At 34.6% G+C, this 14,200-nt stretch overlaps 1 protein-coding gene across 2 annotated transcripts; it reads right to left on the minus strand.

The window, feature by feature from the left end:
- Positions 1-6,027: 6,027 nt before the first annotated feature.
- LOC148864976 (actin-depolymerizing factor-like) lies at positions 6,028-12,453 on the minus strand. 2 transcript variants are annotated; one of them, XM_088977030.1, is made up of 4 exons: positions 11,861-12,453; positions 11,619-11,733; positions 10,519-10,784; positions 6,028-6,454 (listed from the first exon to the last, which is right to left on the minus strand). In XM_088977030.1, exons 1-4 carry the CDS (start codon positions 12,013-12,015, stop codon positions 6,304-6,306), a joined length of 687 nt encoding a protein of 228 aa, XP_088833156.1. In that variant the 5' UTR covers positions 12,016-12,453; the 3' UTR covers positions 6,028-6,303. The 2 variants fall into 2 exon arrangements, with proteins under 2 accessions (XP_088833156.1, XP_088833155.1); XM_088977029.1 differs by lacking the exon at positions 11,861-12,453 and having other exon boundaries at positions 11,619-11,811.
- Positions 12,454-14,200: the final 1,747 nt, after the last annotated feature.

A 14,200-nucleotide genomic window follows, 5' to 3' on the forward strand; every position in this document is an offset into this window, starting at 1 on the left:
GAGAAAAAACTTTAAAAATTATTTATTTTTTATTTCATATTTAATTTCTTAAACAAAATTACAAAGCAACTCCATTTGCCCATGTCTCTTCTCTCCCTCTCCTCTTCTTTGTCTCTCTCACGGTCTCACTCTCCCCCAACCCCATCCAGTCCATTGGCCCCAAGATCCCCTCTCCCTCTTTTTTCTCTCCATCACCATTTCCTCTCTTTCTCTCTCTCTCTCACACACACACACCCCTTGACACCTAACCCATCCAAGAGAACCAGTCATAGTCACTGCCGCTGGTAGAGCTAGCTGCAGTCGAAGACACTGATAATCCGCAAAAAACTCCATCAAAGGATACTCGTCTGGTGTAGGCGAGGTTAATTGTAGTTGGCAAAGGCATGCTTCTATTCTAATCTCCGAATGTAATATTTGAAGAAAGCGACAAAAGGAACACATTGTAAGCAAATCAGGTATTCTTCGCACATCACATGCATGCCTGATAAATGAACTTTGGTGGTACCTTGAACTGATTCATGGGTTTATCATCAAGAATAGCACCGAATTGATTGTTGTTCATCCTTGGGTTGTCTTACTGGGTTCCACCACGGAAATGACTATGAAATCGTCGAATGGGTTGGGAAGATAGTGAATCCTTTATCAGAGGAGGAAATACTTTCTCGTTGGACGACCAGAGGGTGGCCTTCGTCTTGTTATTTCGTTAAAGGTGCAGCTCCACATTCCAATGGCAACTATGGAATGGTGAGAAAATGGCAATGGCAACCATAAAAAATTCCGACCATCGGTGGTGTATGGCTACTCTGCTGAGAGAATGGGGAGGAGAGGAGGAATGGGACAAACGAAAAAGAGAGGAATTAGAGTGGGGGATCTTGGGAATGTTGGAGAGAGAGAGGAAATGGTAATGGAGAGAAAAGAGAGGGGATTTTGGGGCCGATGGAACAACTGGGTGAGACCGTGAGAAAGACAACGGAAAGGAGAGGAAGAGAAGAGACATGGGCAAGTGGAGTTCTTATGTAATATTGTTAAAGAAATTAAAGTTAGTATAGAGTGTCATAAACACATGTTACAACAAGGTAGAAAGTTGACAGGAATACCTGTCAACAGGAGACAGCCAAAATTTCCTCTCTCTCCCCCTCACTCAATAACATAAATAATTTCCTTTCGTAAAATTTTTCATAAACTATCTCCTCACTTCTCCTAAATTATTTTTAATTCCTATTATTCTCTCTCACTTTTTTTATTTATATCTATCTATACAATGTTTGAATTAAAAAAATTTAATAATTATTTAAACATTATTATGAATTATATAATAATTTTTAAATATTTATTAAAAATATAAAAAAAATAATGATAGATTTAATAATGTTATTTTATTAATAAAATTATTCCAATATTTAACTAACTAAATATTTTAAATAAAAAATAATAAAAACAGCTAAATAATTACATAAAAATATTAATTATTATGTAATAACTTTAAAATAAACAAAATTCAGAAAACAAAAAATTTTAAACATTTTATATATTATTTAAATATTTAAATAACTAAATATTTTAAATAAAAAAAATATTTAACATAACTAGATTTTAAATAGCTAAAATAATGAAACTATGTATTAAATTTAATTTTTTTATGAAAGTAGAAAAATAATTATAACACAATATTCAAATTAATAATATTTTAATACTTTACAAAGTTAATAACGAAATTATGTAATAATAGTATAAATTATAATTTTATAGATTATTAAATTCAATAAATAATTAATATTTTAAAGCTTAAAAAATGATATTACTTAAATAACTAAATAATATTATAAATAACTAATTTCACTTATATCGATAATAATTTTAGAAAATAACTTTCAAAAACAATAATATTTATTAATAATAATGTTAAAATCTTAATCTATATTTATTATATATTAATATATACTAAAAGTAATATTTATTGTATTTTTAGTAATTATTTACAATTTTTCTGATAAATATATTTTCAATAATTATGTATAAATCTAATTTTGTTTTGTTATTTAACAGAAAATTTTCAATAGTTATTGGACATTAAACTACTTATTTAACTTTTTAGATTTAATTTAATGTACTTATTGTATTTTTTTATAACTTATTGATTAATATTTATTAGAGGTTAAACTATTATTTGAGATTACACTATCTATTGACTAATTTAATATATTTTTAGTATTTATTGTATTTTTGTAATTGTTGTGATATTATTACTTATTTATTGTATTTTCACTATAAATTTTCAATAATTATTGGATATTAAGCTATCGTTATTTATTAGAGATTAGAATATTAACTTACCTAAAAGTAGGAGCGTTCACCCAGTTGGTTCGATTCAGATGTAGGTTTTTGACCAACCAAATTGACATGTTCAGGTTGGGGAGTTGATCATAGGGGTGTACATTTGGTCGGTTCGATTTGATTTGGTTGCATCCCTCAATTGAACCGAACCAAACATGGGTTTAAAACAAACTAAACCAAACCAAATTTAATTCATTTTGGGTTTTTTTTTTTTTTTGGCAATTTAAAATTAAAAGGATTGAGTTAGTAGAAAGGGGGGAAGGGAAATATCACAAATAAAAGCTAGTAATTACTAATTATTCTTTAATAGTTTGACTACTAACCCAACTCGGCAACTCCAATTTGGTTGTCTTTTGAGTTCCCCAATTCCCACTTACTAGTTATTGGTAAATACTAAGTAAAAATTCGTAAGTGTTTTTATTTATTACTGATACTAACTACAATCTCGATTGGGCCTAAAGCTCAAAGGGAGATTTAGGAAAAAGTTTAATATATAAAACAATAGTTAAATTAATAAAACACAATATAATTAAAATAATTAATTAATTATATAATATACAATTGTATATAGTATAGTAGTTCAGTTTTCGGTTCAGTTTGGTTAAATCTTGTAGACAAACCAAACCGAAAACCAAAATTTTAACACATCAAAAACTGAACCAAACCAATAACCGAATTAGCTTATTCAGTTTGGTTCAGTTCTGTTTTTGGTTTCTGATCCAAATTTGAACACCCCTAGTTGGTCACCCAAAACCAATTGACCATTAGGGAAAACTAGCCAACTCGGGTTGTATCAGTTTGCATCGATTTTCGGTTTGGCCGGTCAATTCAAAAGACTTGAACTTAAAAATTTAAATTTAAATTAAAATTTGTAGTGGCATTATTAAAATATAATTTTGAAATTAAATTTATGAGATAAAATATTTTATACTAAGAAATATGAGATTTTTCCCACTTTCTCATATTAAATAATTATATTTAAAATACAAAATATTAATATATATCTCTAGTCAGGTCATTTGATTTTGGTCAGTTTACAAATGGCCAAAGTGAAATTGATTCAAAGCCAACCAAAAATGCTGGAAAATCGACCAACTCAACCCGATTTGGTCGGTTTCATCAATTTTATGACAACCCTGGTTGAAATAAATTATTGTTATCTTTATACTGTAAAAAAAAATTATTAAAAGTAGTATATAAAATATAAATAATTATTAATTATTTAAAAAATAAAAATATAAAACAATTGTATACTCTTTTGTGTTTTTATTGTTTAGCATTCGCTTAACAAATGTCGTGCATTGCAAGAGTCTCTACTAGTTCCGATTAAACAAATGAATATATGTATATATAATTATTATATATGGGCAATCAAGGTAATATTATCATAAAAATATTTAGTAAAGTCGGCTGGCCATTAAGAGTAGTGTTTAATGATCACTAATTGTAATCTAAGGGAAGGTGAGTATTAAACAACAAAACTTAAAGACATGGAGCCCCATGGAGGTTTTCAAAAGCCATGGTGAATTTAAGAGAAGTGTAAAAATGTAATGGTAAGTTTTAGATAATAGTTAATGCTTAATGGAGTAAGAGTGAAGCTAATAGGGTCATTTAACAAGACTGGAGTGAGTAACCGAATGATTTAGATTAATAAAATCAATGATATTAAGGCCAAGTTTGGGATGCTTATTTGAAAAATATGTGCTTATTCATGTTTGTCACCCAACTTTTCAAGTGCTTATTTTAAAAAATAAACATTTATTTCATATTGGGCATTTGGTGGTTTTTTTCTCCAATAATCACTTATTCATTTAAAAATACAAATTTACTCTTCATGTTAAGAGTGTAATATCAAAAAGAATGTTCATCAATTGGATGCATGAGCTTCTGGTTTGAGCTTGGAAAATCCCCAACATTTAGGAAGAAGAAGAAACCGGTATTCACAAGGAAAAAGCAAGTAATAGTGTTGGACGAATGTAGTGGTTGTTCAGTTCGAGATGAGAAAATGAAAAAAAAAAAAAAAAAAAAGGAGTAAAGAAGAATGTTGAACGCACAAGCTTTTGGTTCGAGCTTGGAGTAATGTCGTCACTACTATGGACTCTGTACAAAGAAGACTAGAGGAGAAAGCTCCACCAAATAGAGAAAACCCTATGTTCTTCGAGGAAAGGGCAATGCTGGCATTTTGAAATATAACCAAGGAGTATTTTGGAAGGAAATTTTTCAATAAGTACTTATTGTATAAACACTTAAAAATAAGTTGAAATTTTGGGCTTCTTGAATAATTGTTTATCCTCAAAATAAGCACTTGCAACTTATTTCAAGTTTATTTCCAAACGCCACTAAGTGCTTATTGGTGTGATTTCAAAAGTGCTTATTCAAATACTTATTTTTAAGCACTCTCAAACTTGGCCTAAATTATAAAAAACACATGGGCAACATATCATATCAAGTTTGTATTAATTCATACAATCTTGTATCAACCATTACACACCAAAACATAACATGGGTGAAATCCATAACGTATTTGCAATGTAAACAAAATTTTAAGTGATGAAAATTTTATAAAATGAAAAATTAAATTTTTATGCCATTCTAGAGGTGTAAAACAGAATGTACCGCCCATGGGCCAATATAGCTCAAGATGTGTCTACCACGATACGATCTCCGAGGCCAGGCTGGGCCGAAGGTTTATGGTGTATGTATATGTGTAATTTTTTTCAATTTCATTTTATTATTTCATATATAATCAATTGTATTATTTCATATATAATCAATTTTATTATTTCATATATAATCAATTTTAATTTATTTTAATTCGTCGTTTTTTTTCAATTTTTCTTAAAAAATCATGTGACTCGTGACCCGGCCCAACAACAGCCTACATTACACCTCTATCAACATGTATATTAATTGAAAAAAAATAACGATTATCTTTCCTAAGAACATTAAATTTCCTTTCAAAAGATGGTAAATCACATATCTAGGATAGTAATATTTTAAGTAAAAGAGAAAAACAACAAGGTGGAAGCCACGCTTATTTGATGTAAGAAACTTACTATAATTTTTTTTGTCTGACACACGCCTTGTCTATGAGTACCTTACACCTAACTCCCATTCACCCTGTGGTTCAAGTATGGAACAGCCACACCGATACAATATGATACACCGTTGTGTCGTAATTTTCAAGCTTGATTTAAGGGGCCTCCCCACAATGTCACACAGCACATCCCCACCGTGTATTAAGAACATCTCTCAATGATATTAGCAAAACCAATGATGTCATCATCGGGAGATTTTCCCGATGTGCTGTGGGACGTAATGGGGCGGCCCCCAGTGGGGAGGAGATGTGAACTCCATGGGTTTATGATCTACAGGTATTGAGGATCATCATTATAACTCACAAAACAGGTCTAGCACTTCTCAGCGTGATTATATACCATATCTGAAGTCTGGCTTAGATAGCATTCTTAATGAGAATTTATCCATCTTGCCACATTTTTCCGCATGATTGGCTGATTATGGACCAAGAATTTGGTGGTTGAAGAATCTATTAAATAATGGTCATTGCTTGGTGAAAGAGCAAAATCTTGGCCTGACAAGTTTTAGCCCTCCTGATGTTTCCTTGTCTAGTCCATCTTGCGCAGATAACCGAATTATCGGAACGAACAGCTAAGACGATGCTAACACGGCAAATAATTAAGAAAGAAATACATTTCAAAGTAGATTGATCGAAAACAACAACCAAACCACCTAAGTCTGAGAAGCATCATGATAACAAGGAAGCTCAAGTTCTAACAGTAGTCAACAAACAGGATCCTCCCATCAGCCTTCCCAGTGCCAAATTATTTAATGATTAAGCTATATATATCTCTTTTCAGAAACAAAGATTAGAGATGATGATCAGTGACTAAATTTGAAAGCAGAGAACCACTGTTTCATTCGCCAATGGCAAGCCACGGTTCTCACGGCTCAATGTGCACGGTCCCTGAGCACTTCCAGATCCATCTCCGTAGGATCAGTAGCTTGAATCTCATAGTGCACGCCATCTAGCTCTCGCCGGAACCTGTCCTTGGAAGTGGCGTAAAGCATCTTGGCACGGATACGAGCGACTGATGGAGCCCTGCAAAGGAGTATATGCCAGTCATGAAGTGAAATAACCACAACGAATATTGTCAAAGCAATATTCCCTTTTCACAGGCACAGAGGGATAGATGCGTTTTCATCGTTAGTGCACAAAATACCGTGTCAAGAAACTCTTACAGGGATAAAGGTGTGCTTACTTGCGGATTGTTTGTTGATTAATCAAAGAGGTTTGCTTTGCTCAAGGAAAACAGATGCTCATACCGAAAGCTGAAATAGTCCAAACTAAACAAATGCTCCTTATGATTCCTTTACAACAGATCAGCTCTTTAATAGGAATCCCATGAAAAATAAATTGCATGATGAATGCCCGTTCTAGAACTAAAATGTATGGCTTTCATAATTTGCATTAGAAGTACTTATTTTAACAACCACTAAAGGTTGTTTGGTAGTGCTTATATTGACTCAAATGACAATTTTAGCCCTCACTTCCTTCAATGAGAATAATAACTTCACAAAATAGAAGAAAGTGGAAAAACGACAGGTCCGCCGGCCACTTTTCCTCACCACCAATCGTTGCCGGTGGACATAATTGGGTGCGCCACCACTTGGTTTGAATGAGAGGAGATGGAGGTATAACCCTCGCGCTGGAGTATTTAGGTATTATAAGAAAATACTAGGGACTGGTTCATCCCATTTTATTGGAGAAGTACTTCTCCACTTTTTTACCAAACACATAAAACCACTTAATGTGTGGTCCCAGCTCGTAAAAGAAGTACTTGTTAGCATAGTAAAACTAGACATTCACACCTTAACATCACATCCTAGAGGGCGTCCCTCGGATGCAACACAATACACCTTAACCTGAGTGTAGTGTCAAATGATAAGGATATACTAGGGTAGTCCCCGGAATCAGAATATCAGATCTGCCACAACAATGCCCAGTTGTAATGTATACAAGGAAGATGACCAAGTCACCCAAGAGAAGAGGGAAAAAAGACCACTACCAAACAAACTCCAACATCAACCAGTCAAAATATCACCAAGTCCAAACATAGATCATTCCAACCAAAGAAAGACCGTCTCAAAAACAATAAACCCCAATGGACAACTACAACCCAACCAAAGCAACCCCCAAACCACGACTTGAACAAACAGAACCAAGCCATCTGAAAAACAACCTAAACAAAGCCCCAACTGAGCCAAAAGACAAGCAGACAAAGACAAGCTAGAACAAGGATCTACTACTTAGAGCATTCTTTGATTTCATCATTTTCTTGTTTGGCCCAATCCCAAATGGACCCCCTTTCAATCTAGCAAAAACTTTTGACACCAAAGTGTTTTGGTATTTTCTTTAGCTTCTGCACCTTCTTTCTTTCTGAAGATAAATAAAGAAGAACATTCATTAAAAATAAGCACACTGACGTAGGTAACCAGGTGTCACAAACCAACATACAATACTGGATCCCAAAAAAAGACAAAAAGAACCACTAAACCAAAATACAATGATCAAACATTCAAAGTACCCCAAACTTCAACCCAAAGTCACGTAGAATTCTCATTGATCTTGCTCCAAAAATCACATTCTTCTCAAAAATCCGATCTGCAATCTCCTATCCGCCCTTTCCAGTGGCAACCCCACCACATCAAACCAGATTCAGACCAATAAGATTATCTTCAACCCTTAAAGAAATCCCTTCAGCTTCTCCACCAATCTCCCTCGTAGGCATTTGATATTTCTATTCCAGTTCCCTAAAAGTTCTCCTCGCAATTCCTAACTCCCTATAAAAAAAAAAGACCCAAAGATTCGCCAGTCTCCAAATCAACAAACCACTCAATAACATGAGAATCAATTTAAATATCGTCATCACTAGATTCATTGTATTCTTCTTCCTCCTCATTATCAACTTCAAAACCCTTCCTTTCCTTTAAGGATTTAGTGCAATAGGTCCTCTTGTACATTTTTGAGCCAGACTATGTTGTGATGTCTTCCTTGGGCGGTTAGGCCGCAACCACAAAGTCTGTGTCCCCCCTTTTGCTCAATCCAGAATAGGAATAACCCATCATAGTGTAACTTTCACACTCCTTATTTGTGGAATCACAAGACAATTCCCCCTGCCTTTTCTCATAGGTTACCTTTCTTCTCCCCTCCCCCTACTGCTTTCCCTTTGAGTTCCAATACAATCATCAAACTCAACACTTCTGGATCTAGGGCCTAAACAACTTACTTTCTCCCTCACTCAATTTGACAACTCAAAATCTTTTCCTTCAATAACCACATCAATAGCAATTTACTCTTTTTCTGTAGCTACACAAACCAAAGGTTGCTCAAGGTCAGACAGAATAGGTGTGCCCACTCCCTTTTCACCCACTGTAACAGTAATCACGAGATCCTTTTCCAACATACCCTGAAACCATCGTTTTTCTCAGGCTAGCTCAAATCTCTCTCCTGTAAACAAATTTTCACTAGTCAGTCCTTGTGCATAAATTTTGTGATATACCAGACGCAATCATCACTCTATAGAGACTTTCTAACGCCTCCTTCCATTCTTGAGTTTTCTAGCAAACATCAGCCTACTTAATTATTCGCGATACAACCCCCATATTACTTAGATAATCCGCCTGGCTCCAGTTCGGGGTCCACCTGTTCTTACTCAGCCCAGTCCTCAAGTCATTACAAGGACCAACTGAGCCCTTGAATGGAGCCTACATTTGCTCAGCCCAACCCCACTGTTAAAAAAATCTTGGCCCACCCTTAGAATAACTTTCAAATTCAAATTTTGAATCTTCCTTCCTATTTTCAAAACCTTCCTCAATGCTCTTCTCCACCTGACAGGTGGGCCTGTCTTCGCCCCCCCCCCCAATTCCACATCACCAACCATCGTTTTCAACCTCCAGCTCCCTGAAATCATTTGCATTGTCTACGTTCATTTCACCTATAACCCTCTCATCATATTGGAGAACTTCTACCAAAGCAAAAGTCTGAATGACTCCTTTAACCACAACTCTTACCTCGTATCTTTCCCCTGCAAAAAATAGATCTTCTCCCACAAACCAACTGCAATCAATTTCTTTATCTTGTAAATTCAACTTGAGTACCGAATTACTTCTAGTTGCCTTTCTATTGCTTATTATTAGCTTTTAAATCAGATTTAACAGAAGATCATGGATTAAGATATTGATACAATATGCCCAATATGGGGTGTATCATATTGCAGTTAGCATTTGTTTCCTAGAATCTATGTTTGATGATTATGCCAAAAGGAAAAAGAATATATGCACTATATATACAAATGTCCAAACAAACTTCTGCTTCATGATATGGTAATTGATAGAACCAAAAAAAGAGGACATAATTGTTAATACTATGTTCAGGTAAAGAGCACGTGCCTATCTAAAACCCAGGTTCAAACTTCAAAGTATTGATACACCTGATATGCACAAACCTGAGTATCAGGTATTTCGACCAACTATAACTTAATCTTTTTTTTTTTCAAAATTGGTCAGGGGCTGGTCTTAGGCCTCCCTACCCCATGAAACTGGTCAAAACCCCAAAAGACCTTTATTTAGAATCAGTGACTTTCCGATTTAATACATACCAGCTGATATGCTGCAAAATTTTGATCCTTGTCTAAAACAAGAAAAATGCAAACATCATAAAATTTAGGACAAATAAAGATATGATAGAGTATGAATTTCCCATCAAGTAATGGGTATCAAAACAGTGAATAAAAAATGGAAGTCTTGCCATGGAAATCCATTCCAATAATATAACATGAAAATAAATCACATCAACAAAGAAAGTAAAATAACACCAATAAATAGTGGCATATGTTTTGTAAATGCATGCATGCTTGTGTTTTGGAAATGAACATGACAGGATGAACCACTAATGTTGCAGAAACTGCTAAAACCGGAGTTAAAGACTCCCTACCAATTTAAATAAGACAACAAAGAAATGAATCACCATACAATACTCAGTTCCCATTATCATAGAAAAGATCACTCAGATGAGCTCCAAATCCAATAAGTCTAAACAGCTAATCAACTACCAAGAATACAAAACAGATGCCAAATTTTGGAAATTTGAAGAGAAAAGCTAACCATGCAATGAAGAAGATCTTGCTCTTTTGGCAATTCTCAGAAGTCACAAAATCAAAGTCATAGACTGCATATCGACAATCATTCTCAGGCAATGCTGCTATGAAATCATCATAGCTCTCAGCTGGACCTCCAGTCTTCTCAACAACAACCTCCTTTTTCTTTTCATCAATCTTAAAGATTACATAACGGTGCACCTTCTTTCTCTTCAGTTCCAAAAATGTGTTTTTACTGTGATCATCTACTCCCATGCCAGAAGAAGCATTTGCCTGCAATTTGAAACCTAATCCATAAGAACTTTGTCTGAATCAGGAGAAGAGAAAATAAAAAAATTTATGAATACTTCTTACAAGGATATTTATATATTCAAGTTTTTTAGGGAGAGAGAGAGAGATTCCTTGTGGAGAGAAGGTCACAGGATGCATTTTTTGAAGGTAGCACGAAACATCGCCGATTATTGAATCACATGCTCCTAAAGCCCCAACATTTGGAAGAAAATTTTACAGAATTCAGAACTCAGGAAATACTCTAATCATTGCCTGATTTGGAGAGGAAAAGGCAAAAATAAAGGGGGGAGGGGCAACAGATAGTAGAATTCCTAAATTATTCTCCCCCCCCCCCCGGCCAATACTACAGAATTAGATCCTACATCTCAAACTTTACCTAATGCTTAAAAAAAAAGCTTAGATATGGTGAATTTGATCAAATAAGTTAATTGACAGCTATCTAAAACGTTTAGAAAGAAACAAAATGATGAGGATGTTCCGATGTTCATACTTCATAGAATCTACACCAATTTGCAAACCCCAACAGTACAAAACCAGTATTTCTTAACTCTTTTTCTCTTTCATACGGAAATAGGAAAATGAAGTCAAATGATAAATCCATCAAGCCATATTTGGGAGGGAAAAAAACAGAGAAATACCAAATTATTCTCCTAAAATAAACAAACCAGGATCTGACAGAGATGCATCTGACATGAATATAAAGAAAAAATATAGTCCAAAACACATTTCCATAACCAAAAGCTCTAGATTATCGATAAAGTACATAAATTGAACACAATATCAGTGATCAAATATGAAATGTATTAAGAATCTCACCCCTCCTCCTCTGAACGACATGGCCGAACCCTTGGATGCAGACGACGGAAGAATATCGAAACACAAAAATAAAATCCAAAAAAATGATAAAACCAACACAAAGAAGGCGCTGGTTCTGCTCCAGAAGCAATGGAAGGAAGAGAGAGAGAATGAGAACCAACGGACAAATAAGAAAAGAAATAAGAGGAGATCCAAATTCCAAAAGCAGCCAAGGAAGAAAATTTATATAAAGTTATTCTCACTTTTCCAGTAGTTTTCCTCCTCTTCTTTTTTTCTTTCTTTTGAGAAAATAATAAACCAGAGAAAGATGACCGCCCAACTCAGGAGGACTGAGAAAGAAGAAAAGAACAAAGAGATTCGTGTTGAAACAGAAAGGGACGAGGCGCGTCGTGTCCATCTCTCTCTCTCTTTACTCCTTTTTTTACTCTTGACAAGACTGCCAACCAGTCTCAACATTCGTGTCGGTTCCTCTCTCCAACCTGAGTTACGTATACTTCATTCTCTCGATGGGCCGCTATGGGCCACTTCATGGACCCCGTAACGAATGTCTAGATACGGCCCATAGAAAACCCAATTGGAAGTTTAGTGCCCGTTTGGGAGTGCCCAGCTGAAGATTCGGTTAAATTGGTTCAGCTGCTTTAAAGTACTCTGGATGAAGTATTTAAAGAGGCTGAAGCAGGAAGAATACGTTCAAACACCCTTCCAACATGAATTTACACTTCACATCTCATGGTGAGATGTATGGTGTCAGATTATATTGGAAGGGTTTTGGAATGTATTTTATTAGTAAGAGATCTAGACTCCTTCAAATGACTGACTGATGGCCAATTTAGGCTCTCCAAATTTTTCACCAAACATAGCTTATAAGCTGTCCACAAGAGACCCGCCTTCGAAATCCAAACACTGCAGTTTTTCAGCCCTCCCAAACAGGGACTTAGTTAACAACCATTCTTTGCCATATTCAAAGCAAGAGTACAAACCTTTGAAATTGAAAGAGGGGCTGACCATGTAAAATAAAAGAATTTGGTTTCAGGGCAACTAAAAATCATACGACCTCAAAAGATCAAACCCCGCCATGTACTAGCCTGCATCTGCACATGGCAGAGAATGTCTGAAATTCATGGTCGAGTGCTCTTGCAAAAATTACTTCTTCTCCAAAAAAAAAGGGCTTTTTGTAACAAACAGGGACTTAATTAACAACCATTCTTTGCCATATTCATAGGGGGTGTTTTTCAATATGTATGATCCCATAAATCATTTTTCTAAGCAAACTTTGGTTTTCTTGATTCATATTATATATTTCTCAAAGTATAGATTTTCTCCAAATTAAAGAAAAAACACCAAAAAAATAAGGAATATGATTCATCTTCCCTTTATTTTACATATAAGTAAACACAGCTGTTTGGTCTGAAAGAAATGGAGAGAAACAGAAAATTGAAGAACTTCTTAAGAGCTTTAGGCTGCGTTCCCTCAACTTTTTGTTTCTCTCCTATTTGAGTACCTTCTATAAAACCAAACACAGCCTAAAATGCTTAATTCATTTGAATCAGTGATTATTTAAAAGGTCTGCAAATTGTATTAGTAAGATGGAGAGATTAAAAATTCAAAACAAGGGCTGAGCCCCAGGTCAGCTTGTTTGACAATTTGACAGTCCAATCTGGGCACCGTTGAGTCTCAAAAGTTCAAATTACAGCAACGGCCCATGGGCCAAGGATTTTTGGATGGGAGTTGAGTCCTGAGTCCTGACCGAAAAGTGGGAGCCCATCAAAGTGGTACCCAAGAGTCCGACGCTCTTAATAATTGTTGATGTATCATCGCATCGCTATCTTTTATCTTTATTCACATCCGAAGCCGGTGCGTAGAACCCACGCAGCCTTACTTTTGCAATTGCGCACGTTAATGGGCCGCTCCCCCCTGCCTACCGTTATCCGCTCCATATTTGAGAGAGAAAGTTAAGAGCTTGAAAAAATAGAGAAATTTAACAAAGAATTGATTGTAAGCTGTAACCATGATAAACCACCAACTACAACCGTCTGATGGGTGGATACGGGTCAAGTCTAACTGGATATTTGACTATTCTAGTTCCATTAAAGCATAATGTTTTGGCACAGGCTTGATGAAATATTGGTTTACGTTCAACTCGATTCAAAAGCTTATATGTTTGAAGTTGGTTCAATTTGAACTCAACAGTAAATCAAGTTTCATATAAAATAATTAAAAATTTATATATATAAAAACGATACATAGAAATTTTATTTTTTATTATACATATAACAAAAACTATATATATATAAACTTGATTAGACTCCTGAGCCAAGCTTCAATTGCTAAATATCAAGTACTATTATGCACTTGTGCATGTCAATATAAATATATTGAGCATATTATCCTTAAAGGACATGGGTCAAAATGGTAAGAAATGATTTAAGACTTTATAATTAAGCAATAGATATTGCATTAAAGATAATAGAATAGATTGATGAATAGGACTCACGTAGCCAGCCCGGATAAGTCTTAAATGATGAAGATGATGACATGTTTTTCTACTAACCTTTTCCAATCTTAAATTTAAAATTTGAATG

Source organism: Nelumbo lutea, chromosome 3 (assembly GCF_056320005.1).
Source record: "Nelumbo lutea isolate HS-2025 chromosome 3, American lotus-T2T, whole genome shotgun sequence".
NCBI lineage: Eukaryota > Viridiplantae > Streptophyta > Magnoliopsida > Proteales > Nelumbonaceae > Nelumbo > Nelumbo lutea.

Excerpts from the sequence above, each read along its gene's own strand:
- LOC148864976 (XM_088977030.1), bottom strand. The coding sequence starts at position 12,015 with ATGGACACGACGCGCCTCGTCCCTTTCTGTTTCAACACGAATCTCTTT. Across the intron at positions 11,734-11,860 it reads GGAGGAAAACTACTGGAAAA|AACCAGCGCCTTCTTTGTGT; the intron begins GTGAGAATAACT and ends CTTCTGGAGCAG. Across the intron at positions 6,455-10,518 it reads AAGATCTTCTTCATTGCATG|GGCTCCATCAGTCGCTCGTA; the intron begins GTTAGCTTTTCT and ends ACTCCTTTGCAG.